The following is a 26,904-nucleotide window of genomic DNA, read 5'->3' on the forward strand; positions in this document are numbered from 1 at the left end:
TGGTCTGCACATTTCCTGTGTGAGGAGATCGAACTTTTCCTGCCCCTTTTCATGTCTTTTCCTTCACTCTGCTGGGTTCTGCTGCTCTGTTACAAGGTAGGACGGAAGAAACAAATGCAAACAGGCATGATTTTAGTGTCTTTTGTTCTTATCTCCAGCTCTTTATCTGTGTTTCAGGCTCTGTTTGTGTTCTGCAAACGGTTCTTTGTGGTTTTCTTCAGCAGGGGGGCAGTTGAGGGTAAACTTCTGCTGTTTGAGGAGGGCTGAACTGTTCTGTTTTAGTCTACACACACTGAAGGAACTGCAGGCCAACTGTGGATTCAGCTGGAGGTATGTTATTCTTCTCTCTCCATCCTCTGTTCTGTGTTTTAGACTGAAAAAACATCTCAAAACAGGACTAAATTCAAATGCAAATCAAGGTTTTTGAGTTACTAACTTTCTCTAAAAGCCTTTTATAAAGTCCTACCAAGAGGCTGTTGCTGCTTGATTTGTCTGAACACGTTTTTAATGTCAAGACAAGAGTGTGCGGTGGTAATGCTGAGTCATGTTTAAACATGCAGGTTTAAAATATTGTTGGAGCAGCTCAAAGCTTTTTACAAAAGCCATTTAGAAAGAGCATGTCTGCACCATGAGGCATGATGTTAAGTTTGTATTAAGGGATGAAATGCTCGATGTGGCCAAACGTTCAGCATGGATCAAACCTTTGGCTGATAGCACCTGTAGTGTTTTGATACATAGCAGGCATCAACAAAAACTACATTTCACATGCTCCTTTGATGCTTGATTCCATTTCCAACTCCAAGGCAGCGTGAGGCCGATTAACCCCTTGTTTCCCACACAGTTTTAATTTAGAGTAAAAATGTAGGGCCCATGTAGGCCTTTAGACTGTGTAAGTTTTGAGGCAGTGCTATTTTAGTATTATTCTATACTATTATAGTATAATTTATAGCCTAATTTATAAAATGCATGTTTTTTTATTCAATAACGTTTTAATAAAAGTAACTCTATTAGGACCATGGAAACTAAAATACACAAATATGCAACTTAATTGATTTATTTTCCTCATTTTCATGCAGCACATTATTGGAAATGAGAGCAAGACAGTTCATCTGAAGCGAATAACCCTGGATACCAAGCAACTGAACAAAAAGATGGGGGTGGACATCTTTGTTTTGACTTTGTTCACCTTGAGTAACCTGTGGCCACATGTCCAAGCTTCAAGTCTAGTTCGGTTAAACACGGGGCTTCGGGTAGCCAGAGGCCAGTCGGTGTTTGTCACGGCTGGTGAACTTCAGTTCCACATAGACGGGATATCTGAGGCCTGTAAGGTCGAAGTAGTTCTCACCGAACCTATTATGCAAAGAGTGGGGAAACTCACTCCTCAGGTAACAAAACAAATTCAGAATTAGCTTATGCTCATATCAAATGTGAGAATAACGGTTGTTGTACCATTTTCCAGGTTTTTGACTGCCAGTTCTTTCCGGACGAGGTGAAGTATGTTCATAATGGCAGCCCACTTCTAAAGGAGGACGCTGTCATGCTGAGGGTCTACAGGTGAAACACTGTGTTCATTATTCCTGTCCAACCCCAACATGTTACAGCTGTTACTTCAATTAGGGCTTTTGGGAGCTGCAAAAAACCTATTTCCAAAGCCTAATGCCATTTCCATACTCACAAATGCTTTTTTCTATGTCTGTACTTAGGTTTGCAGAAACCGAAACTTTTGTTGAGGTTGTGCTGCTGAAGATACATGTAGTAGAACCTCAAAGGAGCCTCACAGAGCTTGGAAATGTTCCTCTGGTGGTTTCTGAGTTCTACAGTCTTTCCAATGCCATCAATAGCAGTGTCCTTACCTTTAAAACCCAGCCCGGTGTGATCTGCACGGTACGTCTTCTCAGCTCTGAGATCAATGTCCCAATGCTTGGTCAACTGGTCGTTGAGGATCCTGAATCAATGATGGCTTCTGATTCTGGACCTAGAAGAGGTATACCAATTATATAATGAAGATTTTTAAAAGCATTTGTGTCTCAAATCACAGCCATATGGTGCAACCAACAAAATCATGTGATGCAACCAATTTACAGAAAAGAAACCGGTCCCTCATAGTCATTAAGTCTCTTAAAATATCAGATAATCTGACCTTATTATGAAAAGGCAAAGTTAGTTCAGGTTGTCATATTGTGCGACTCTGACTCCCAAAAAACATAATCGGTTTTATCAATGAATAATTCACGGTATTAAAAAAAAAAAAAAATTACTTTGAAAAATATATTCTAAATGTTTTTGAAAACACCATAAAACAATATTTTTTATGAATTCATAAATCATGATATTTGTCAAAAAAATAATAATAATGAAACTGAAAATAATGATCAAAATGTACACTTAAAAAAAATTTAATGTAATGTGGTGTGACTCCCAAAAATTTATTTTTTTCTTTACTGAATTAATAATTTCTTATTATTGTAAAACTTTTTGACCTTGGTAAATAGATTTTAAAACTTTATTTAAATGTATAGATTTATATAAATAATGTCATGTGGTGCAACACCTGAAAAACATGTTTTTTTTCTGAGTTATTAATCATGACATTTGTTTTAAAAAAAATAACTAATACTATAATATACTTTATATAAATTAGTATAAAAATATGGAGAAATTATGTTAGCATTTAATTAATGGTTACACCATATGACAATTGTCGGGCTATCTGAAGTGAAAGTTTTCCTCTCATCTGCATTCAAACTTGTCAAGGACGTCATACTGGAATCGCCTGCCCAGGAAATAAAGCCTGTGACCACAACACAAGGGAAGTAGAGTTCTTGAAGACTGACTGTACCGAGTTCCTCACTTCAGGTCTGAAGTACCAGCACCTCAGTCCTCCATCACCTGAGATTGATTACATCCCAATCAGGGTGGAGTTCAGGGACCAGACCTCCCGAGCCATGCTGGAGGTAAAACGCCATCAGAATCAGGTTTGTATGAAATCATAACAACAAGGCACTGAATCTTCTATTTACCTTCTTCTCTCTTAGACTGAGAGTATCTGGATACCGGTACTGATCCAAGGGGCCATGCAGAACCAACCTCCCAACGCTGCATTCATGTCTACGTTCATCCTGGAGGTAGATCAGTTCATCCTCACCCCCATGACCACTGCTTCCCTGGATGCCAAAGATGACGAGACCCCTCAGGCCCAGCTCATCTTCAACGTGACCAAACCTCCAGCAGAGGGATATATTACTCATTTGGACGATCACACCAAATCTGCATTCTCCTTCTCATGGCAAGACCTGAATGAGATGAAAATTGCCTTTCAGCCCCCAAACAGCAGTCACACAGCCAGGAGGAACTATGAGGTTAGGAAATGGTAAACTGCTGTACAGGAAACTTTGACAGGCAAATTGTTGTTGTTTTTTCTGTAAAAACATGTCCAGCCTAACCCAAGGCCAAATATATTATTTGTATAAAGACACCTATATACCAGTGTTGTTATTGTTAACTAAAACTATTAAAATTATTTTTGATATTTAAAATACAAATAAATACTATATAAAAAACTTATCAACTAACTAATTAAAATAAACTGAAATAAAAATAATTTAAAGCTGAATAGTAAAAAAAACTAATTAAAATAAGCACAACAAAATTACTAAAACGTAGTCTAAATGTAATTGAAACTATTAATAAATACTATAATAGTTAATAATAATTAAACAACACAGCTTTATACTGTGTAAAAAAATACATATTCATAATATAATAAATGTGTTATAAAATTTTATAAAATCTTGTTGACACTGCATTTTATTGTTGTTGCTTGTATCTTATCTATCAAAACAATTATTTAATATGACTTCCAGACAGTCTTTGGGAAGAAATATAATGTGTCATATTCAATAAAAAGAATCTTAAATTCAATAAAAATTTTACTTCATTTATTTAGCTTTTTAATTAATCTGGTTTCCAGGTGGAGTTTCAGGCCATCGATGGCTCATTTGTGCCGAGTCCTCCAATCTTGATGCACATCTCTATCCGCACTGCAGAGACCAATGCTCCTCGAGTCTCATGGAACATGGGTATGTTAGCGGATTAGGTAAAATAAATACTCTAATAAAAAGAAGAGACTGAGGCTAAACATCTCTATCCTTACAGGGTTGGATCTGCTGGAAGGCCAGTCCAGACCAATCACATGGGAGCACCTCCAGGTTGTTGATAATGACAACATAGATGCTGTCACCCTGATTGCTATGGACGGCCCACTCAATGGACACTTAAGTGTTAGAGGTAAAGGTATTTAATCTGTCACCTCTCTGAAAGTAAAAGCCTATCCAAATGTAATTTTCAGGACCTTTTTCCACTGATGTGTCATAGTAAGTCTCGTTAAGTGCAAACCCACTCTTTATTCCTTCTCTGTCCATGTGGTAACCATCCTTCATGCGGGCATCATTCAAGAAACATATGTCCGGGTGGCCTGCATGGGTTTGCTAATCAGGTGTAAAATGCTTCTGCGACACTTTGCCAGGGGCTGTGGACCAAAGATGTCTTTAGAGCCGTAGCGGCTGTCTTTCCACTCCAGCAGACTTTTGTTTGCATAGACCCTGAAAGAAGCAGATTGGAAAGACTTATGGCATTTCATGCCAGATGTCCAACACAAGGTCATTTCTCTTCCATTAGACCATTATCTTAGCAAGCTTTGAGTGTGGTGAACTGGTGACAATCATGTGTCTATCTAAAAAATTTTCCATGGGAATGTTCCAGAACATGAAATTTAAGGAATAGTTCACCCAAAAAGAGGGTACTTCAAATACAACATTTTTCATAACAACATTTTGTGTTCCACAAAAGAAAAAGAAAAAAGTCAAACAGGTTCAGAATGACATGAGGTCAAGCAAACTCTTTTGGGTGAACTGTTCTTCTAAATCCTTGGTTTCTTGGAAGGAACAGCAAAATTGTGATTTCAGGAACGGAATGGGATGTTTTGCTGCATGTGTTCTCTCATGGAAGTTGTGGTAGGTTGTTTTTGTGTTTCCTGGTTTTGAGGATTTCCAGGCCCATGGCTTTGTTCCTTGTGTCATTCTCTTACAGAAGACCCCCTGATCAGCAGAAGCCTCCAGCTTACTCAAACAACAGCTCCTGCTTTAAGCCAAACCATTAATTTAATTGGTGTTTACGTTTTTGGGGTTGGCGTGTCGCTTTGTGATCCCTCTTGCTGAATCGTCCCATAACCTTAGCTCCAAATCCACTTCAAAAGCACTTCATTTTACTACAGGATGATTGAGCTGAACAGCAAGTTCTGGCCCAGATATGGACCAGTCTCTCTTGAGAACCTAAATGGGGATTGGGAATTGCTCACATAGACCTCAAACTCAGGGACTCCGACCCTTGGGAAAGTCCTCAGTCAGCCTTCGGCCAAATGGAAAGATGCCGCCCAATGTCCTCTTCCGTCGAGTTTCTAAATGGAGACTGTTTTTTTGGGCCTGCTGCCCACAGCCACCTTTGGGCCCAATTACTTTCTTGTTTCTCCATTGGACTTGTGGCCGTTTCCCCCTGATAAAGACGCTAATTAGGTTTGCTGTGCAACCAGTCATCATTCAATCTGTCTGGTGACCTTGCCCTTCTGTCTCCCTGGCAAGCTGGAGAAGCTCAGCTTCACGATGGGCAGCAGCCATTGCCTGGGAAGGACGCCATCTTTCTTTTTATTTTTCAGCAATAGGGAGAAGCCAGAGCCAACATTTGTACATTGGCCTCAGGCAAAAAACAAAACTTATTTTTCACAATTGCATCGAGCCAAATGAAAGATATTGCAAATGATAGTATAGATGAGTTTGAAAATACTATCACATTATGTTAACTATTTGACTTAAAGTAATCATTCACCTGAATCCTGTTTTTGACCATACAGTCGTGGCCAAAAGTTTTGAGAATTACATAAATATTGGAAATTGGAAAAGTTGCTGCTTAAGTTTTTATAATAGCAATTTGCATATACTCCAGAATGTTATGTAGAGTGATCAGATGAATTGCATAGTCCTTCTTTGCCATGAAAATTAACTTAATCCCAAAAAAACCTTTCCACTGCATTTCATTGCTGTCATTAAAGGACCTGCTGAGATCATTTCAGTAATCGTCTTGTTAACTCAGGTGAGAATGTTGACGAGCACAAGGCTGGAGATCATTATGTCAGGCTGATTGGGTTAGAATGGCAGACTTGACATGTTAAAAGGAGGGTGATGCTTGAAATCATTGTTCTTCCATTGTTAACCATGGTGACCTGCAAAGAAACCATTGCAGCCATCATTGCGTTGCATAAAAATGGCTTCACAGGCAAGGATATTGTGGTTACTAAGATTGCACCTAAATCAACAATTTATAAGATCATCAACAACTTCAAGGAAAGAGGTTCAATTCTTGTAAAGAAGGCTTCAGGGCGTCCAAGAAAGTCCAGCAAGCACCAGGATCGTCTCCTAAAGAGGATTCAGCTGTGAGATCGGAGTGCCACCAGTGCAGAGCTTGCTCAGGAATGGCAGCAGGCAGGTGTGAGCGCATCTGCACGCACAGTGAGGCCAAGACTTTTGGAAGATGGCCTGGTGTCAAGAAGGGCAGCAAAGAAGCCACTTCTCTCCAAAAAAAACATCAGGGACAGATTGATCTTCTGCAGAAAGTATAGTGAATGGACTGCTGAGGACTGGGGCAAAGTCATATTCTCCGATGAAGCCCCTTTCCGATTGTTTGGGGCATCTGGAAAAAGGCTTGTCCGGAGAAGAAAAGGTGAGCGCTACCATCAGTCCTGTGTCATGCCAACAGTAAAGCATCCTGACACCATTCATGTGTGGGGTTGCTTCTCATCCAAGGGAGTGGGCTCACTCACAATTCTGCCCAAAAACACAGCCATGAATAAAGAATGGTACCAAAACACCCTCCAACAGCAACTTCTTCCAACAATCCAACAACACCAAGTTTGGTGAAGAACAATGCATTTTCCAGCAAGATGGAGCACCGTGCCATAAGGCAAAAGTGATAACTAAGTGGCTCGGGGACCAGAATGTTGAAATTTTGGGTCCATGGCCTGGAAACTCCCCAGATCTTAATCCCATTGTGGTCAATCCTCAAGAGGCGGGTGGACAAACAAAAACCCACTATTTCTGACAAACTCCAAGAAGTGATAATGAAAGAATGGGTTGCTATCAGTCAGGATTTGGCCCAGAAGTTGATTGAGGGCATGCCCAGTCGAATTGCAGAGGTCCTGAAAAAGAGGGTCCAACACTGCAAATACTGCCTCTTTGCATAAATGTCATGTAATTGTTGATAAAAGCCTTTGAAATGTATGAAGTGCTTGTAATTATATTTCAGTAAATCACAGAAACAACTGAAACAAAGATCTAAAAGCAGTTTAGCAGCAAACTTTTTGAAAACTAATATTCATGTAATTCTCAAAACTTTAGGCCACGACTGTACATTGAAAGTCAATGGGGTCCAAACCAGCAACCAAAACATTTTTCAAAAATCTTTTGTATTTCACAGAAGAAAGAATGTCTACAGGTTTTGTTTAAAACTATCCTTTTCACTTGACCTGGAATTTCATTCATCATTCAAACAGGTCAAAACCCTAAACTGTAACCAATCCTTGTTATTCATCCAAAGGTGGAAAAGGATTCATGTTTAAGGTCAAGGATCTCAGAGAGGGCGTCGTGGTCTATCATCACTCGGACAGCGACACCACCAGGGATTACATTGTCTTCCGAATCACAGATGGCCGCCACAGCATCAGACACAAATTTCCCATCTACGTTCTTCCAAAAGATGACACCCCTCCTTTCCTAATCAATAACGTGGCCTTTGAGGTCCAAGAAGGTGGCATGGTTAGGGTGGAGGAGTACATGTTGATGGCCTCAGACTTGGACTCCAGCGACGACTACATTCAGTATCAGCTAATTACTTTTCCCAGAGCAGGACAGCTGGTTAAGAAATCCTCTCCACAGGAACCAGGTCAGTTGGATTCAAAAAGTTATATTTCTTAAAGAATTTTAAAACATCTGACTTGCCTTACGTTATATGGTGTCATGTCAACCAGGTATCCCAGTGAAGAGCTTCCTGCAGAGGGACCTGTTTCAAGGTCTAATCTATTATAAGCACTCAGGGGAGGAAGTGTTTGAGGACTCTTTTGATTTCATCCTTTCAGATGTCCATCAGCCTCCGAATCTATCGGACAGACATGTAACTTTGTATCTGTTTTTTCTTAATAAATTCCATTTCAGTGTGAATATTTGTAACAGAAGAGTTTGGTCTGTACCTCTTCGTCCATAGACTGTGGTGATCAACGTGTTTCCAGTGAAGGACCAGTTGCCTGAGGAAGTTTCCGGAACGGTTCGCTCCATCATGGTAAAGGAAACAGAGGTTGTTTACATCACTCAGAACCATCTGCACTTCAGAGATACAGAGCATTTGGAGACTGACCTATTATATGTAATCACTCATCCCTGCTTTAGGCCAGGAAACACCAGGTATGCTTATGCATGTCCTTGCGATGACATTTTTTATTAATTTACTGTATGTATATATATATATATATATATATATATATATATACATATATATATATGTGTGTGTGTGTATGTGTTTGTGTGGGCGTGTTTTTGTGACATATCAGGACACAACTTTGTATAATGACATGAGTATGACACAGGTATCACAAAGAGAGGGTGACTTATTTCAGCGTGACTTATTTCAGGGTGACTTATTTTTCAAAACGCTTATAAATCATACAGAATGAGTTTTTTGGAGAAAGTAAAAGTGCACAAAGTTTCCTGTGAGGGTTAGGGCCATAGAATATACAGTTTGTACAGTATAAAAACCACTTTTCACAAAAACAAACGTGTGTGCATGTATGTGTGTGTGTGTATATATATATATATATATATATATATATATATATATAATATTTATTTATTTATATAAAATGAATAAATGTATATTTAAAATTTTAAATTAATTAAAAATGAAATAACACACACACACAATATATAAACATTATATAAACATTTTTATTATTAAAAAGAAAAATAAGAATATTGGTCCTTTCCTGAAATATTTTACATCTGTTGTAAATTCTTGCAGGTTATCAGATGCAGGCAGGCTGTTTTATACCGACAACACAAACTCCATGAAAAAAGATGCAATGGTTCCAGTGCTCAAGTCCTTTACTCAGGTCTCAAATGTGTACACAAATAGGTTCCCTAAACATTACAAGCTGTTTTAATACTATAATATTTTATTTTAAATAGCATGCCTCTTCAGTTAGATACTGTCTTTTTGTCATCCACAGCATGCAGTGAATCACCACAAAGTGGCTTACATGCCTCCAATAGAGGATATTGGCCCTGAGCCTGTCTTTGTGCAGTTTGTGTTTTCTGTGAGTGACCAGCAGGGCGGCACTCTCACAGGACTCACCTTCAACATCACAGTCACACCTGTTAACAACCAGGCTCCAGAAGTGAGTTGCTCTATTGTAGTGTTGTTTATAATTTTCTTTGTTGTTATGGCACAGCAATTTGAAGGCCCACCCCAATTTAGACCTTTCAAATGGTTAGACATTTTTCAAAAGCACTAGTTTTCAAATAATTAAATTTCATGGTACCAAAAGTTTTAAATAAATTTTTTTACAATTTACTAATCCATTTCCCAAACTTTCATTCATAGATGTTCACTAACTTGCTGAGGGTCGAGGAAGGTGGTGGTAGTTTCCTGATGGAGGAACATTTGCTGGTACAGGATGTGGACAGCTCAGAAGATCAGCTCAGGATACACGTGAAGACTCATCCCCAACATGGACGACTGGAGCTGCAGGGCACAGCACTGCTAGAGGGAGATAGCTTCAGTTTGCAGGACCTCAAAGCATTGAGGGTCAGGTATGAATATGAAAAACTAGAGATTACTTTTGTAAGGTAAAAAATTGGGGCTGGAAAATCACATCTTAAGAAGAATTGATGAGGATAATTACAATCTGTTGAAAATTACAGTACATTCTGTATTTTGATAGATACATTCATGATGACTCTGAAACCTTAAAGGATAGCATTGGTCTTACTATCACAGATGGAATCAACTCTGCACATGGAACGCTTTTAGTTCAGGTAACTTTCTTCTGTTTAAAAAAAAGTATTGATGTTTGGCACATTGCATTGTACTTCCATGCAGCATTGCCTTATTAAAATGCATATTTCCTAAGTGCTTCTTATTTGCATTTTTTATTAGATCCTTCCTGTGAACGACGAACCCCCACAGTTAGGCTCCGACTTGAGGGCTGAACTGTCCTGCAAAGAGGGGGGTCAGGTCCAGATTACGGTTGAGTACCTTTCTGCTACAGATGTTGACAGCGAGGACACTAGGCTAACATACATGCTTGCCAGAACACCTGCACGTGGGGTGCTGCAGCGAAATGGGGTCACCGTGGACAAGTTCTCACAGTTGGATGTGCTCAATGGACTCATCTTCTACCTGCACACAGGTTATAATCGAGACAGGAGGCTAGTTAGTGATACTTAATGTCACTTACTGTAGGCCTGTTTTACACATTCTGACCCTGCGGTGAGTGTGTCATGCATATAGTCTTGTGAAAAAACATTTTATTTATATTTATGGGCATTTTTATGCCTTTATTCAGACAAGACAGTAGAGAGCAGACAGAAAATCATTGGGTAGAGAGAGACTGGAATGGGATCGGTAAAGGACCACAAGATGGGATTCGAACTTTGGTCACAACAAGTGAAAATGCGCTGTATGTCAGCGCACTAACCATGAGGCTATTAGTGCCGACGTCTTGTGAAAATATACTGAAAATACACCAAAAAATGGTTGAAGATTATTTCGTAATACAGGTTTTTATAAATAATATTGGCCAATATGTCAACAAACATGCATCACTAAAAATGTCTGTCGCAGAATAAGGATGTATTTAACAGGCAGGCCTCATAGTGAAAGTCTTATGGCTGAAAGTGGATTAAATGTATTTTTTGTGAATTAAAAGAACATAAACACATTTCTCCATTCACTAGGTGGTGAGATTGGACCCGATCCTGTTTTGGACACTGTCACTCTCATAGTGTCAGATGGAGAGGCTGGAACAATAGATGGCTGCTGCCAAGAGGATGCTCTCCCCCCACCCGTCCCCCTGCATGGCACTCTTCCGGTCTATGACCTCAACATTACTGTGTTGCCTGTCAACAACCAGGTCCCAACCATAACGCTGGGTAAACATCTTCCACAGGGCCTGTAGTAAATCTCTTAGACATTTTGTACACTGACGCTGCATTGTGTTGAGGGACCGAATGGATTAAAAGATGCTCTCTATTCTAGATTTAATCACCAGAGCATTTGGCTAAAATGTAATTAATTCATTGTAATGACAATCTGCTTAAATCAGGCAATAAAGGGACTAGAAATATTCGATGCAGGTGATGGACTGCAGCTTGGTGAACGAATCACTTAATCGCATTCTCGCACACCCAGCTCAGGGAGTGTGGTGAATGCAAGCGTTCAATTCCCCTGAACGTACGTTTTGAAACAGGTTGTTAGAAATGTCTTGCCAGGAAGGGGATTTCACTGTTAATGCCAGAAACTTTGCAGTTATCAATGAAGGACAGTGAGCAGAGCAAGACAATGAGCAGAGGACGGCTGCTAGGTAATGGTGGGATGTCCACAGGAAATCCTAGCAGGCTTGTCATCGATGTATAAGGGGCAAAAGACGCACACACAGCTGGTTGGGATTATAGAGAGAGAGCAGAGCATGTGTGGTGAAAAAGCATAGTTGAAAGAGATACATGTTCCCGTGAGAACAACTGGACAATAGGGACATAGATGAGAAGACAATGAACAGGCCTGCATTTGGAAAAGACTACATGTCCATTGTGTCTTCTATCCCTTTTCTCATTCAATCACAATTATAATCTCCTAATTCAGCTAATCCCCATCAAAAAAGGAGGATTCTCCAATGGTGCCACCGTGTAGTAGAATCTGGACTGGTTTTATGTAAAAAAAAAAAAAAAAAAAAAAAAAAAAGTAGCAATTTAATTAATTTGCGTTGAATAAAGATGGGTTGGCATAAGAGGTTTAAGACCAGGAAAATGAGGGAAATCCAGCTATTGCCTTGCTATGGGATGAATTTTATCACTTTTACTCCAGACTGGTGGTCATTAATTCCTCCCCTTGTTTCAAAGCTCTATCCGAGCACAACCTCATCAGTGCCCATTCTCCATTCATTATTTATCAGTGCAGTAAATGAAAGCAGATGCCAGTAAGCACTGGCATGATGGCTTTATCAACACCCAGGTGGCAGCGGGCTGGCTGAGAGCCGAGCGAGAGAACAGGGGAAGAGAGGGAGTGTTAGTGGGGTGGCATAGCAGGCTTGAAGAAAGAGGGGAGCAAGGGGAACTGCCTGTAAATGAGAGGGAGAAGAAGAAAATATTGGGATGCAGTCTTGAGAAGAAAAAAATTAAGCCTGTTAAGTCACATCAAGCTCTCTAGATGAGATCCCTTTGATTAACGTTGATGTATAACTTCTTACATTATGCTGTATATTGTTTCGTCAGGTACCATGTTTGTAGTAGATGAAGGTGCCAGTGCATGTCTGTGTGAGGGGGTTTTGGAGGCAGCTGATCCTGATAGTCATCCAGATCAGCTCATGTTTCACTTGGTGACCCCACCACAATATGGGTTCCTGGAGAACACCCTTCCATCCCCTGGCTTTGAAAAAAGCAATGCTGGACTCCGAGTGGGTCAGTAGTATTCCTGAGGCTCTGTAAACGAACCCAGCATTTGTGATTATGCCAAGTAGGATGTTTTTATGGATTAACATTTTTTTTATTGGTCTTGGAACAACATTCCTTTCAAACAAAACTGTCCATTAACCCCTAATTTCAAAAGTAAGGCTAATAAGTGACCTAATTTACATGCATATTTCAACCAAAAATGAAAATTATGTCATCATTTACTTACCCTCATGTCATTCTAAATACTTTTTTCTTTGGAACACAAATGAAGATATTATTTTATTCCATACAGGGAAAGTCAATGGATTCCAATGTTGCGTCGCTACTGGTTTTCATGGTAGGAACACAATATTTAAAATGCCATTTAAGGGATTAAGAGCCCTGAGCCACTATCCCTAAAATCCAAGAACATGTCCTACTTGGCAAATTCACAATGTATCTTTTGTATGTCTTATTATAAGTCCTTGTCTTTCAAACCACTAAAGTCATATTGTATAAATAAAGTTTCTTTCAGCCAGCTCCACCTCGGTTCGGGTTTCATCAACTATGTCCAGTCAGTGCACCAGGGTGTAGAGCCTACAGCAGACTTCTTTACCATCAGTGTCAGTGATGGGATTCAGAGATCACCACCAATGCCCTTCTACGTCATCATCAACCCTACCAATGATGAGATCCCATCACTGCTGCTTAGCAACTTTACAGTAAGATATTGTTTTTGGAGACAAAATTACCCAATAAGCAAACTGTTGACTAACTATTGTCTTGCCCTGCACCTTGCAATAGGTCATGGAGGGAGGGATGAAAGACCTTAGTCCTGATATTCTAAACGCAGTGGACGTTGATATTCCAGCAGAGACTCTTACCATGACCATTCTGGTTCCCCCAGCCCATGGTACACTGGTCAATGGCATATATGGTCTTGAGATGAATCGCTACAAAAAAATTAACCCTGAGGTCCTTCAACGAACCTTAGCAATCCAGTCTTTCACCTTACAGGAGCTACAACAAGGTCAGTTTTTGAATCCATGTGATGGTAGTACCACAAACCTTTTCCCCCTAACTTCTGAGGTACCACTATCTGCTTGTTGAGGACGCCTGTGAGGACAGAGTCCCTTCCCTGGTACAGCCACCCCTCAGTGCCTTCACTGTGGGTATCCAGGCTTTCAGAACAGATGTTGCAGGAGACAGAGGTCACAGAGTGCCTGTGGTGCTTCTGCTTCATCTGCAAAGTCTTTCCAACTGCTCTCTGCACAATTAAGTCACCGTGCATGAGGTATTTGGTGACTGCACCGCTTTGCTTGTTAGCGAGTGATAAAGAGCCATAGAACTATAGGTGATCAGGTCATTGACAAAATAGAGCATGTTCATTTGTGTCATTCTTGGTAATACTGGTAGAACCAGCTATATCAGTCAAAGGATACCAGAATGGTATATCCTTAAATGCTTAATCCACTAAAATATTATTTAAATTTTTCTCTCTTCTCTAATCCATAGGAATGAAGATCATGTATATGCACGACGACACAGAAACCCTCAAGGACACTTTCACCATAGAGTTGACAGATGGTGGGCACACAGTCCAGGGGACTGCGTGTGTCCGCATCATACCAGTCAATGATGAAAAGCCATGGCTACTAAAGTAAGGACGCCCTGGGACAAATTCAGAGCCAAAAAGGCGGATGAAAGCGGGAACGGGGGAGGGATTTTAGTGGCGGAGACTGGACAGGAACAGAAGGGGGAGGCCGATCCTGGATAGGGTTTAGGGAAGGGGGGTCAACACAACCTGTACTGCACATGTGGCTGGGGAATCTGTGTCTCCCTGACTGAGTAACTGGGAATTAAGTTACATCCTTGAGTAAATTGCTAATTTCTATTCCATCCTCTTCCTCCAAGATCAGCAAGATCTAAGAGTGTGCATGTAAACTCCATAACAGCAGAAGTAATGTGTCTTTTTGGCAGACGCCTGCTTCCTTGTTTCAGAGTCCTAATGGATTAGGATAACAGGCCGGTCCTGCTTATGTTTCTTCCTTCCAGAAGCAGCTGTTTGTGTATTTATTTATTTAAGATTCTTGATTTTAGCATGCAGACTTGGCACCTGTAACTTTAGTGGCCAAAGCATTTAAAAAAAAATTTCTCAGAAACGCAGGCATTGAGGTCGAGGCCCTGGGGAAGAGAGTCATCTCCAGTGTAGTGTTGGAGGCAGAGGATCGTGACTCTTACAACGACCATCTTCTTTACATCCTCAATGCAGGTCCCAGATTTGGCCTCCTTCAACTCAAGGTTAGCAAGAACTGATAGTCCTTTACATTATTACTTAAGGCTGGAATAAACTACACAACATTTAAAACAGACTTTATAAATAGTTCTTCAACTAAATGACAGAGGATCACACATTAGCAGACTTTCAAATCACCTGAACAAAACAAACATGCACCTCATTGCAAGGAGATGGATGACAAATGAAACAGTTCTAAAATTGGCTCAAAATAGCAAAAGTGTTCAAAACATAACCTTTGACTTAATGGAATCATAGAATGGAATCATTAGTGTGATCCGATCTGGGCAAAAGACAGTGTGTAATCCATTCTTTAGTGTAACATACTGTACTGTAAGTTTCTAGCATCCCGAATAACAAATTGATTAGCTGGTTCAGGTGTGTTTAACTAGGGTTGGAGCTAAACTCTGCAGGACCAAGTTTGGACACCCCTTTTTTAAGAGTATGTCATAATGTGATTTTCTGTGATTTCCTGCAGACAGAAGCTGGATGGATTGATCTGAGTCCAGGTCGGAATTTCACCCAGGAGGATGTGGAGATGAATCGCCTGTGGTACAGTCACACTACATTTAGCGGTTTCAAAGGCCATGACAGGTTTCACTTTGTTCTCAGTGATGGGGAAAACTTATCACCTCCACACAGTTTCTTCATCTCTGTCCGCACTGTTCAAAAGGGTAAGTTTTATTGTCAGCAAAATATAAGAACTATAAACATATTAGCAAAAACTATATTTTTCAGTCTTGAATCACCAGGGTTATGAAGTTAAGCAGAATCAATGACATATTATTACCATCCAAAATTTGTCCAGTGACATTATAGCACTGGCATAGTGACAGATCAATTTACTTTTAGTGACTCACTGATTGCTGCTTTTGTTTTTCCCTCAATCGAAGTTCAACAAAAACAACTCTGTTGACAGATTAAATCTGTGCATGTATAATTAAAAACAATTGCTTTCCCTATGGCCAAAATGACTTTGCCAGTTGGGTGAACGTGGAAGCATGGCAGCCATTGTCCTCTGGCTTATCCTAGAGGAACAGAGGTGAGAACGTTCTGCTGCAAAGGATGAGCCACCTTTAAATGCCCAGCATGAATTATTAACAGAGCTGGGTCCAAACATCTGTAGTCCCGGCCCTAGATCCCAGCACTGTCCCTGCTGTCACAAACAAATCTAACACAACATCAATAAGCTTACGTGCACAAAATTTGCTTTATGCGTAACATGTTTATATTCTTCAAAGCTTTACATATATTCATGCATACTGTATGCCTCTGCAATCCAACTGACCTTCTTACCGCATACAGGTGACATTGCTCTAATAACTAAACCTGTGACCTTGATGGAGGGAGAGAGAGTCATTCTGACCACTGACATTCTGATGGCCACAGACAGTGGAAGCGAGCCAGATGAGCTCATATACACTGTATCAGTCCCACCTGAATATGGTCACCTACACATGGTCCAAAGTCCAGGGGTTCCAGTTCTCTCCTTCTCCCAGATGGAAGTGGCTGCCAACCGGGTATGCTACACTCATGACAACAGCCGTTTTGCTGACCGAGATTCTTTCAGGTCAGTGGTTTTTATTGTTTTTTTGTAGATTAAATAGACTTAATTTATACTCGCATAGATGCCATTTTGCTTCTGCCTGTTTATATTCAGTCAAGACAAAATCCAACTTTTTTGACATTAAAACCCACATCAAGGTGCACTATATATATTTGAATTAATAATATATAACATTATATAAATTGTGCAGTTTTAGTCCAGCCCACAGATGGCAACACCTCAGAATTTTCAATACAAGATTGAAAAATATGTTCAAGCAAGAGACAGGCAAAATAAAAAAAGGATAATTTTTGCTTCGTTTGCATGGGTTTCCAGCCAATTTGGCAGAAGGCTGACTTCCGTCAGGTCGTACAGTTGACCTGTGCTGTCTTTCTCGTGTGAATCTTTGACACCCAAAATTCTGGCTTGGTTTCATAGTTGGGTCATCTGGGAGCAAACAAACCTTCCTGAGCCAAGCCTGACGAGAGGCGAGTGGCCCTTCGGAGAGGATACGGAGCACTCTGTGCCAATGTGTTCAGTCAGCACAGCATGGGGTGGTATGGGGTCCAATCACAGCACATGGACACTTCAGCGTTAGTAATGTGGGGCCAGAGTACTTTCAATGAGCAATTCCGACACAATCACAAGAGATTGGGGAAAAACTTGGTTATAAGATCTAACAGATTCATTGTTTAAAATGGTTTTGTGTCTCTGCAGCTTGTATTTGTGTTAATGCAAGGCAAAAGAGGCAGCATGCGACAGCCGGTCTCTCTGATCAGGAGAGACACCTGAGCAAACACCTGTGTGTCAAACTCCAGGCCGACAGCGGGGGCCAAAAGAGACAGGGAGACTTTTTTTTTCTTTCTGGGAGCCTTGTGTCTCCCTCTGCTCTGCCATGACAGCTGATGATAAATGGCCATTATTAAGAGAGTAATAACTCAGCCAGGCATTGGTTATATGGCTCTAAGAGATGTAGTGAGAGACAGGGATCCCTGGGCACAATTACCGAGCAAATATGGAACAATGGCAATGCCAGATGTTGCACCAGTTTGGCTGTAAGAGTGGACCTGCGTGTTTGGTTGCGAGTCTAGTGCGAGGTGGCAGTCATGTTGTTTACCATGGCTGGCAATTATCAGCTTCAGGGCAATATGTGTTGGGAGGCAGATTGGCTTGGCAGAGGGTGGAATGGGGACTCGGCTCCACTCGCACCCCTCCCTGTCCCATCTTTCTGCTCCAACACATCAACTGTGTTGGGTGAGGATAGCAGCTCAGAACATGCTGTAAAACTGACAAGACCTTAGAATAAAGCGATAAGGCATGAGAGACCATGTGTTACACTGATTTTACCACAATTAAAGGGTGTTAGGCCAAAGTGAAAACAAAGTGTTAAAACAGTTCAGTCTTCTATAATGAAATATATTATAATTATAACTGATGTGTAACTAATAGCTAATATGTTCTCTCATGCAGCTTTGCTGTTACCAATGGTGTGTCATCCAGAAGCGGTACCATTCGTTTCACTGTGGAACACAGTGACCGTATCCCACCAACCCTGACTATCAACAAAGGCCTTGAGCTCACAGAGGGCTCTATGAAGACCATTTCCACTGATGATCTGAAACTGACTGATCCAGACACCGCTCTGGAGAATCTCACATACGTTGTTATTCAAAGCCCACAATATGGAAAGTTGCTCTTCAAAGGATTACCCATCTCTAAGCCTCATTTTACGCAACTGGACATCAACAGTATGGATCTAGCTTACCATCATCTGAATGGACGGGCCAAGATTGACAGGTTCACCTTTCAGCCAACTGATGGAACTAATGCAGGTTATTTGGAGTATGGACAGCTGAAGAGAGAACCTGCTGTTTTTACCATACAGGTAGGCTGATTATGATATTAGAACAATCCCTCACAGCCAATAAACATGAAAAGTGGAAAATATTCAAAAATGTAAGCAATAACATTTACAACATGCCTATAAAATTACTAATTCATACACTGATTTTTACGACAACCCCTTACAAAAATGTACTTTACTTCCAAATACCATAGTGATCACAGGTGGCATTAGGGGGAGGGGCATGCTCATTCTAGGGAGCACCTGACTGGTCAAAAATCTGTGTAGTGCAGGATGAGTCATCTATATTTTTAGTCCATTTTTCCTGAAGAAACAAATCACTCATTTTAAATGTATATGTGACCCTGGACCACAAAACTAGTCATAAGCATAACTGGATATTTGATATTAGCAATAGCCAAAATTGCATGGGTCAATATTGTTTTTCTTTTATGCCAAAAATTATTAGGATATTAAGTAAAAATCATATTCAAAGATATTTAGTAAATTTCCTACCTTAAATATATCTAAACTTAATTTTTGTTTAGTAATATGCTTTGCCAAGAACTTAATTTAGACAACTTTAAAGGCGATTTTCTCAATATTTGGATTTTTATTTTATTTTTATAGTTGTATCTCAGCCAAATATTGTCTTATTCTAACAAACCATACATAAATTCAAAGCTTATTCAATAAAAAAAATTGTCCATTATATCCAATGTAGTCCAGGGCAACATATATCTCGTCAAGGTGGATTCAGGGGCATTCACTAGCATATTGATAGCCTAAAAGCTAACAAATATTGACTAAAAAGCCACAAAATAGTGTTATATCCATTTCTAAAAGACTTTAAAATAATAATGAACTAATTATGAAGCTAATGCCACGTTATACCATCGGTTTATTTTGATAACGATATGGCACGGCTTGCTATGCAATTTCTGTCAGGATTTTTGAGGAAAAATTTTTGTGAGGAAAACTATTTCCTTCGTTTAGCCTAGTTAACCTCTCAAATAAACGACTTGCATACAAACCACTGAGCACAGCAGGAGAGCAACGGGTTAACAAGGCACTCCCTGTTGAATTGCATGCTAACGATGAGGCTTTGCTGGCCAGGTGCTCTTGCAGGTCCGGTGCCACTCACCATGTCATAGCGTCGTTCTCTCGAGGCACGCGCCTCAATTAAATATTCCGCTGAAGCGGTCGGCGAGGCGGTAAACGCGCTGGCTAGCGCTACCGAGAGAGAAAACCGCTCCCGCCAGAACAGGTGAATCAGCCGAAAACTTTGTTGTCACTTGGCTGAAGACGCACATCGCTAACTAGAGCCAAAATATCTGCTGCTTGTTTAAACACGTGACCCCCGAGGGACTGGGTGGTCATAAATAATGTCTATACCTCCCCTCACACGGTTTTACCTGAACTATTTTAAAATAAAATATAGAAGGATAGTGACATGAAGAAAATATTTTAAGTCAAAATGTGTTTTTGATAGCTGTAGTTTGGAAACCCGTAACACTTTAGAATAAGGTTCCATTAGTTAATGTATTAATTAACATGAACAATACATGTATTACTGTATTTATTCATATTGTTAATGTTAATGAAAATACAGTTATTTATTGTTAGTTCATGCTAATTCACAGTGCAAAAGTGTTGAAATTAACATGAACTAAGATGAATAAATGTTGTAGAAGGATTGTTCTTGCTTAGTTCATGTTAACTAATGGAAACTTATATATTAGTAACTCATAATTGTTTGGGGGGGGGGGGGTCACATGTGGTTAAGTGTTTTAAATATACACAATTTATTAATTATAATATTTGTATCATAAGCAGTGGTTTTATCTTGCCATTTTCCCCCCCTGCATAATTATATTTTTGGGGGGCTTATAAAAATGTTGGGTATTTTAGGTAAAGAAAAAAAAAGGTAAAGAAAAAAAAATCAATAAAGATAAATAAATTAAAAGACCACAATAAAAACAAAGTTGACTTAAAAACAAACCCTATAAATATTTATTGGAATAATAAGTGTGATTGCTGAAAGCACTTACTTAAAAAAAAATCCAAAAGTAAATATAATAATAATATTAAGAAATAGGCTATGTATTTATATTTAAAAACTAAGGAAAACTAAGAAAAGGCAGAAATCGTTTTTACAAGATTTAAACTAGAGTGATCTGACTTAAAAATAAAAATAAATCTGAGAAATATTTATTACATTGAAACTTGATAGCTAGTTTTCATTTTAGTAATTTGTAATTTATATTTTTATGTTTAATATGTATGACAACATTACTTTAAAAACAATAACATTTTTATTTTTATTTCTATTTAGAAACTTTCTAATACTGTTAATAAAATCAATTAATTTGAATGTAATATACAGTATATAAATAATAAAAACACACTGCAATGGCTATGAAATGAATGCTTTCTCATTTATTGGCATGTAATGCTTCCCTCTAGTGGTATTGCAGCATGAATGCAGTTTTACTCTTCACATACCATAATTTATGTCTTCATAGATAGAGATACTGGACAAGACCCCACCCAGTATTGTAAACAAAGGGATTGCAAGTACTGTGGAGTATCTTCAGGGCGGCAAACAGGGCATCTACGTCACCTCCAAAGAGCTGCAAGCCTCAGATCCAGACAGTCCTGACGACACACTCGAGTTCACCATCACAAGGCCTCCACACTTCGGTTACCTTGAAAATGTCCTCACAGGTAGGTGCATGGGTCACTGATGGTCCTGACTGTCTTTTTAATATGTGCAGGTTGTGTCCAGGTTATAATGAATTTTCTTCCTGTTATAGGTGCCTATATCAAAGGACGCTTTACCCAGAAGGATCTGGAGCAGAAAGCAGTGCGCTACGTCATTCCTGCAGATATGGAAGTGACAGCAGACAGCTTTGAGTTCCAAGTCACAGATCCTGCAGGAAACACCATGCTTCCTGAAGTGTACTGTATATATATATATATATATATATATATATATATATATATATATATATATATATATATATATATATATATATATATATATATATATATATATATATATATATATATATATATATAAAAATCCTTATTTGTGGATCATTTGTTTAGATTTCCAGACAGAACTAACACAGTGCAGTTATTGAATGTTAAAGGTGTATGTATGAATGTATGTATGTATGTATGTATGAATGAATAGGATCATTACTATATTTCTGAAATTAAAAAAATATATTTTAATTTAAAGTGGCCGCCATTTTTAGCTAAAATTATTCGCTTAGACTCCGTAACATACCTAGTATCACAGACTTTTTGTTGGGAAATAAATATAAGGTGAAAAATATGCCTGCAAATAGAAAGTGTGTGTGTGTGTGTGTGTGTGTGTGTGTGTGTGTGTGTGTGTGTGTGTGTGTGTGTGTGTGTGTGTGTGTGTGGGTGGGTTATATAATCATTTGGAAATATTATTAGCACTGGTATAAAATAATAAATATATGGTATTTGATATACTACATATATATAATAATCTAATAGAATAAGAAAAATATTAAATAATATAAGCACAAATATCTCAAATAAAACGTATAAATATATTTTTCAATCCAGAGAACTTTTCCATTACATGATTACAAATTATATTTATATATGAATTTAACCAGTATGCAATTAATAATTTAGTGAGACATTTGATTTAGCAAAATTATTAGCATTTAAAAAAAAATAATAAATAAATATTTAAAATACTGAAATAAAGTACATTATATAAAAATATTACAAAAATATATAAATTACAATTGTTACAAAAAAATATTTTAAGTGTGTGTGTGTGTGTGTGTTTAATCATTAAAACCTCTCAGTGTTTTTATTAAAAATAAAAATCTGAAATATATAAAAAATAAAAATAAATACAATAATATATATAAAAAATATTATAATCAAATATTAAAATAAAAAATATAAATTACAATACATTAAACATAACTTAAGTTGTCAGCTTGCATTCCACATTTCCAGATATCATCTGAAAACTATTTAAATTCTAGACCAAATCTTTTCAGACCCAAAGTGATTCTTGGCTTTTTCGACTGCCAACACAGGATGGAGTTCAGGTGGTCTCGTGTGGAGCTGTCAGCTTCCTGTTATCGTGTTTGTGAGAACGCAGGAGCTCTAGCTGTGCAGGTGGTGCGCAGTGGGAACAGCAAAGATCCGGCGTACATCGGCATACAGGTGCGCTTAACTATATCTGCTCAGCTTACTATCGTGCACAGAGCAAGTTTTAGATGTTTGAATCATTTTATCTTACAGGTAGAAGAAGGAACAGCCAAAGTGGGGAAAGACTTTACTCACAGTTCTGCCAACCTTATACAGTTTGATCCAGGTGCTACTTATCACATCAAACCTCAACTTTTCCATCAACCTTTTGACTCTTTATCTTGCTCAGTCTGTGGTCTGTCTTTGTTTTTAGGTGTAAATGTCAAAATGTGGAACATTCACCTCAAAGATGACGGACTAGAAGAGAACCAAGAGAAATTTGATGTAGTTCTGAAGACCCCAAAAAATGCCATTCTGGGACAGAGGAACAAAGCCACAGTTGAGATTGTGGATCCTAGAAATGGTAGAAAGAAGTTCTCCATACCCACATTCTGCTCTTTCTATATAAACTGAGAATATGTCTGTCTTCCAGGCAGGTGTAATCCAGATGAGCTTATTGTTGAAGAAGATGAGAGGCAACATCCTTTCCGAAGCCCACCACACGTCCAAGAGCCTGAACCGCCCTTACTTGAGGAATACACTCCAGACCCAAGAACAGGAATCCTTTGGGAGAACTATCCGCCAAGAGGAGACGTCCCGTATCGCACACACTTCAGCCATTACAGCGATGGAGAACATCAGGACCAGGAGATCTTGCACAGTCTGGGCCAGAGACAGCTGAGGATTCTGGGTAGAAACAGGCACAGAGTGAACCAGGTCACCTCAGCTACAACATTTACTTTATCTAGTATTAAAAATAATAGTAGTAGTATTAGTAGTAGTTATTTTTATCATCTGTTTGTGGCTTTAGGCACATCTGTCAGAGGTGGACAACAGAAACCAAGAAAGAGTTTGGAGGGTATTTATTTAGTGTTTTTGTTTGTTGTGAAAGTAATTTAGATTTTTGTTTTGTTTTGTTTGTTTGTTTGGTTAGTTGCCTTGTTTGTTTGTTAGTGTTGTAGTATTACGTTTATTAGTGATATTTATTTATATAATTTCTTAGTTTTTTTTTTGTTTTGTTATTTATTCCTTAGTATTTATTGATTGCAATATTATTCATTTACCAGTAATATTTATTTAGTAGTAGTATTTATTTAATCATGTTATTTGTTTATTAGTAATACTCATGTATTAGTACTAGAAGTATTTATTTAGCACTGTTATTTATTTAGTATGATTTTTATTTATTTGTTGGTTGTATTTTTATTTATTTGGTAGAACTGGTATTATCTGCTTTTATTTAGTAGTATTCTTTTTTTATTAATAACATTTATTTTCAAATATTAGAAGTGTTTATTTAGTAGTGCTATTTGTTTAGTATCAGTTTTATTTATTTGTTTATTTACTGGTTGTATTATGTATTTAGTGGTATTATCCTTATTTAGTATTATTATTTTTTTACTACTATTTATTTATTTGTGTCGTTTTAGTTTCATTACTTTTTTGTCTCTTATTTATTTTTTGTATTTATTCATTGGTATTAATAGTATTTAATTGTTGTTGTTAATAAGTGTCATTCATTTATTAATTCATATTTATTTATTGGTTTCAGACAGTGTTATTTATTCAGAATAGTAATGATTTGTTTATTAATTCACTGTTTTTGTTTTGTTTTTTCATTTCATTTCTGTTATTGTACATCAGAAAGTGCTGTGTGCTGGCGTTCACTGTGTCTTCACTCTGTCATCCATTAGTTTCATGGACTGATTCCAGTGAGAGCGGAGGAAAAGGCCCCAGCCCCTCGTGTCCACTCTGAACTGGAGATCACTCCCATCTGGAGCTGGCCTGGTTACTCTGCTGACGCTGAATCAGTAGAAGCTCCCCCCCAGCGTGATCCAGCCTCTTTTATAATTGATTCAGGTGTACAACAACACAAGGTATAATATCTTAGCCCTACACTGTGAGTGAGCTGTTGTGTATTTACAGTATAGTTCAAAAAGAGAACATCTAAGCTTCCTTAACGCTTTCTTAAATGTTCATTTATAATATAATGAGCTTTCATTTTATAATTCTTCCCTCTTTTTTTAAAGTCTCAGAAGTCTGTTAGTATTGGCTGTCCTAATGGCTGGTCTCACTACCGGAGGAACTGCTATATTTTGGGACCTGGTATTGCTAGCTGGAGCAGCGCACAACATGCTTGCATGCTGTATGTTACACATCTTTTCTGTCAGAGAAACATGTACATCCATGCATTCATACTACATATAACTTTTGAATAATAATGCTATGATTGAAAATTTAGGCTTGAAAGTGAATTGGTTAGTATCCACTCCAAGACCGATATGAAGTGGATGTGGAAGTTTGCTAGAAAGCAGTCTTTCTGGATTGGTAAGCAAATGAAATGTTATATTTTTAGGAACCGCCATAGTCCTGAATGTTACGTGTCCCTTGTATAAGCATATTGGTGTGATTTGTGCAGGGCTCACTGGCGGTCCAAAACAGTGGTCGTGGACGGATGGCAAAAATCTGACATTCTCCAAACTCAGGAAGGATGACGTGGAGCACGCCAGCTCTGCTGCCAGCTGTGTTTTAGCTCAGAGCCAGAAGATATGGATTCCTAAAAGCTGCATCGATGGATCCGAACACAGATACATTTGTTCAGCACCTGCGCAAATCAGTTAAAACAGATATTTAATTTATAATGCTCTTGTTTTTTATTGATTTAAAATACATTGTAGCCATCGAAGTGCTGAATATATTGCAGTTCATAATGTCATGCTTTCTTGGGTTATTAAAATAAAGTTCAAATAAAAGTGATGACAAAATTTTGTTTATGGAGTTATTTATTTGTGCACAATCTATCTATCTGTCTGTCTATCTATCTATCTATCTATCTATCTGTCTGTCTGTCTGTCTGTCTGTCTGTCTGTCTATCTATCTATCTATCTATCTATCTATCTATCTATTGTCTGTCTGTCTATCTATCTATCTATTTATCTATCTATATTGTCTGTCTATCTATCTATCTATCTATCTATCTATCTATCTATCTATCTATCTATCTATCTATCTATCTATCTATTGTCTGTATATCATCTATCTATCTATCTATCTATCTATCTATCTATCTATCTATCTATCTATCTATCTATCTATTGTCTGTCTATCTATCTATCTATCTATCTATCTATTGTCTATCTATCTATCTATCTATCTATCTATCTATCTATATATCTATCTATCTATTGTCTGTCTATCTATCTATCTATCTATCTATCTATCTATCTATCTATCTATCTATCTATCTATCTATCTATCTATCTATCTATTGTCTGTATATCTATCTATCTATCTATCTATCTATCTATCTATCTATCTATCTATCTATCTATCTATCTATTGTCTGTCTATCTATCTATCTATCTATCTATTGTCTATCTATCTATCTATCTATCTATCTATCTATCTATCTATCTATCTATCTATCTATCTATCTATTGTCTGTCTATCTATCTATCTATCTATTGTCTATCTATCTATCTATCTATCTATCTATCTATCTATCTATCTATCTATCTATCTATCTATTGTCTGTCTATCTATCTATCTATCTATCTATCTATCTATCTATCTATTGTCTGTATATCTATCTATCTATCTATCTATCTATCTATCTATCTATCTATCTATCTATCTATCTATCTATTGTCTGTCTATCTATCTATCTATCTATCTATCTATTGTCTATCTATCTATCTATCTATCTATCTATCTATCTATCTATCTATCTATTGTCTGTCTATCTATCTATCTATCTATCTATCTATCTATCTATCTATCTATTGTCTGTCTGTCTATCTATCTATCTATCTATCTATCTATCTATCTATCTATCTATCTATCTATCTATCTATTGTCTGTCTATCTATCTATTTATCTATCTATCTATCTATTGTCTGTCTATCTATCTATCTATCTATCTATCTATCTATCTATCTATCTATCTATCTATCTATCTATCTATCTATCTATCTATCTATCTATCTATTGTCTGTCTGTCTATCTATCTATCTATTGTCTGTCTGTCTGTCTATCTATCTATCTATCTATCTATCTATCTATCTATCTATCTATCTATCTATCTATCTATCTATCTATCTATCTATTGTCTGTCTGTCTATCTATCTATCTATCTATCTATCTATCTATCTATCTATCTATCTATTTATCTATCTATCTATCTATCTATCTATCTATCTATCTATTATCTATCTGTCTATCTATC

At 37.9% G+C, this 26,904-nt stretch overlaps 1 protein-coding gene across 1 annotated transcript; it reads left to right on the plus strand.

The window, feature by feature from the left end:
- On the plus strand, positions 1 to 25,414 carry frem1b (Fras1 related extracellular matrix 1b). The gene is made up of 37 exons (XM_059569417.1): positions 1 to 96; positions 178 to 330; positions 1,077 to 1,385; positions 1,460 to 1,554; positions 1,704 to 1,984; positions 2,755 to 2,954; positions 3,036 to 3,359; positions 3,971 to 4,079; positions 4,156 to 4,287; positions 7,645 to 7,989; positions 8,075 to 8,217; positions 8,308 to 8,504; positions 9,118 to 9,208; positions 9,326 to 9,493; positions 9,700 to 9,908; positions 10,040 to 10,133; positions 10,255 to 10,507; positions 11,055 to 11,249; positions 12,588 to 12,773; positions 13,272 to 13,468; positions 13,551 to 13,776; positions 14,262 to 14,406; positions 14,906 to 15,047; positions 15,521 to 15,716; positions 16,348 to 16,612; positions 18,059 to 18,473; positions 20,957 to 21,158; positions 21,248 to 21,392; positions 22,526 to 22,655; positions 22,734 to 22,806; positions 22,894 to 23,043; positions 23,113 to 23,396; positions 23,491 to 23,538; positions 24,374 to 24,556; positions 24,710 to 24,825; positions 24,922 to 25,007; positions 25,099 to 25,414. The coding sequence occupies exons 3-37, from the start codon at positions 1,152 to 1,154 to the stop codon at positions 25,299 to 25,301; spliced, it is 6,462 nt and encodes a 2,153-aa protein (XP_059425400.1). The 5' UTR covers positions 1 to 96; positions 178 to 330; positions 1,077 to 1,151; the 3' UTR covers positions 25,302 to 25,414.
- Positions 25,415 to 26,904: the final 1,490 nt, after the last annotated feature.

The sequence above is a fragment of the Carassius carassius genome, chromosome 16 (genome assembly GCF_963082965.1).
Source record: "Carassius carassius chromosome 16, fCarCar2.1, whole genome shotgun sequence".
Lineage (NCBI taxonomy): Eukaryota > Metazoa > Chordata > Actinopteri > Cypriniformes > Cyprinidae > Carassius > Carassius carassius.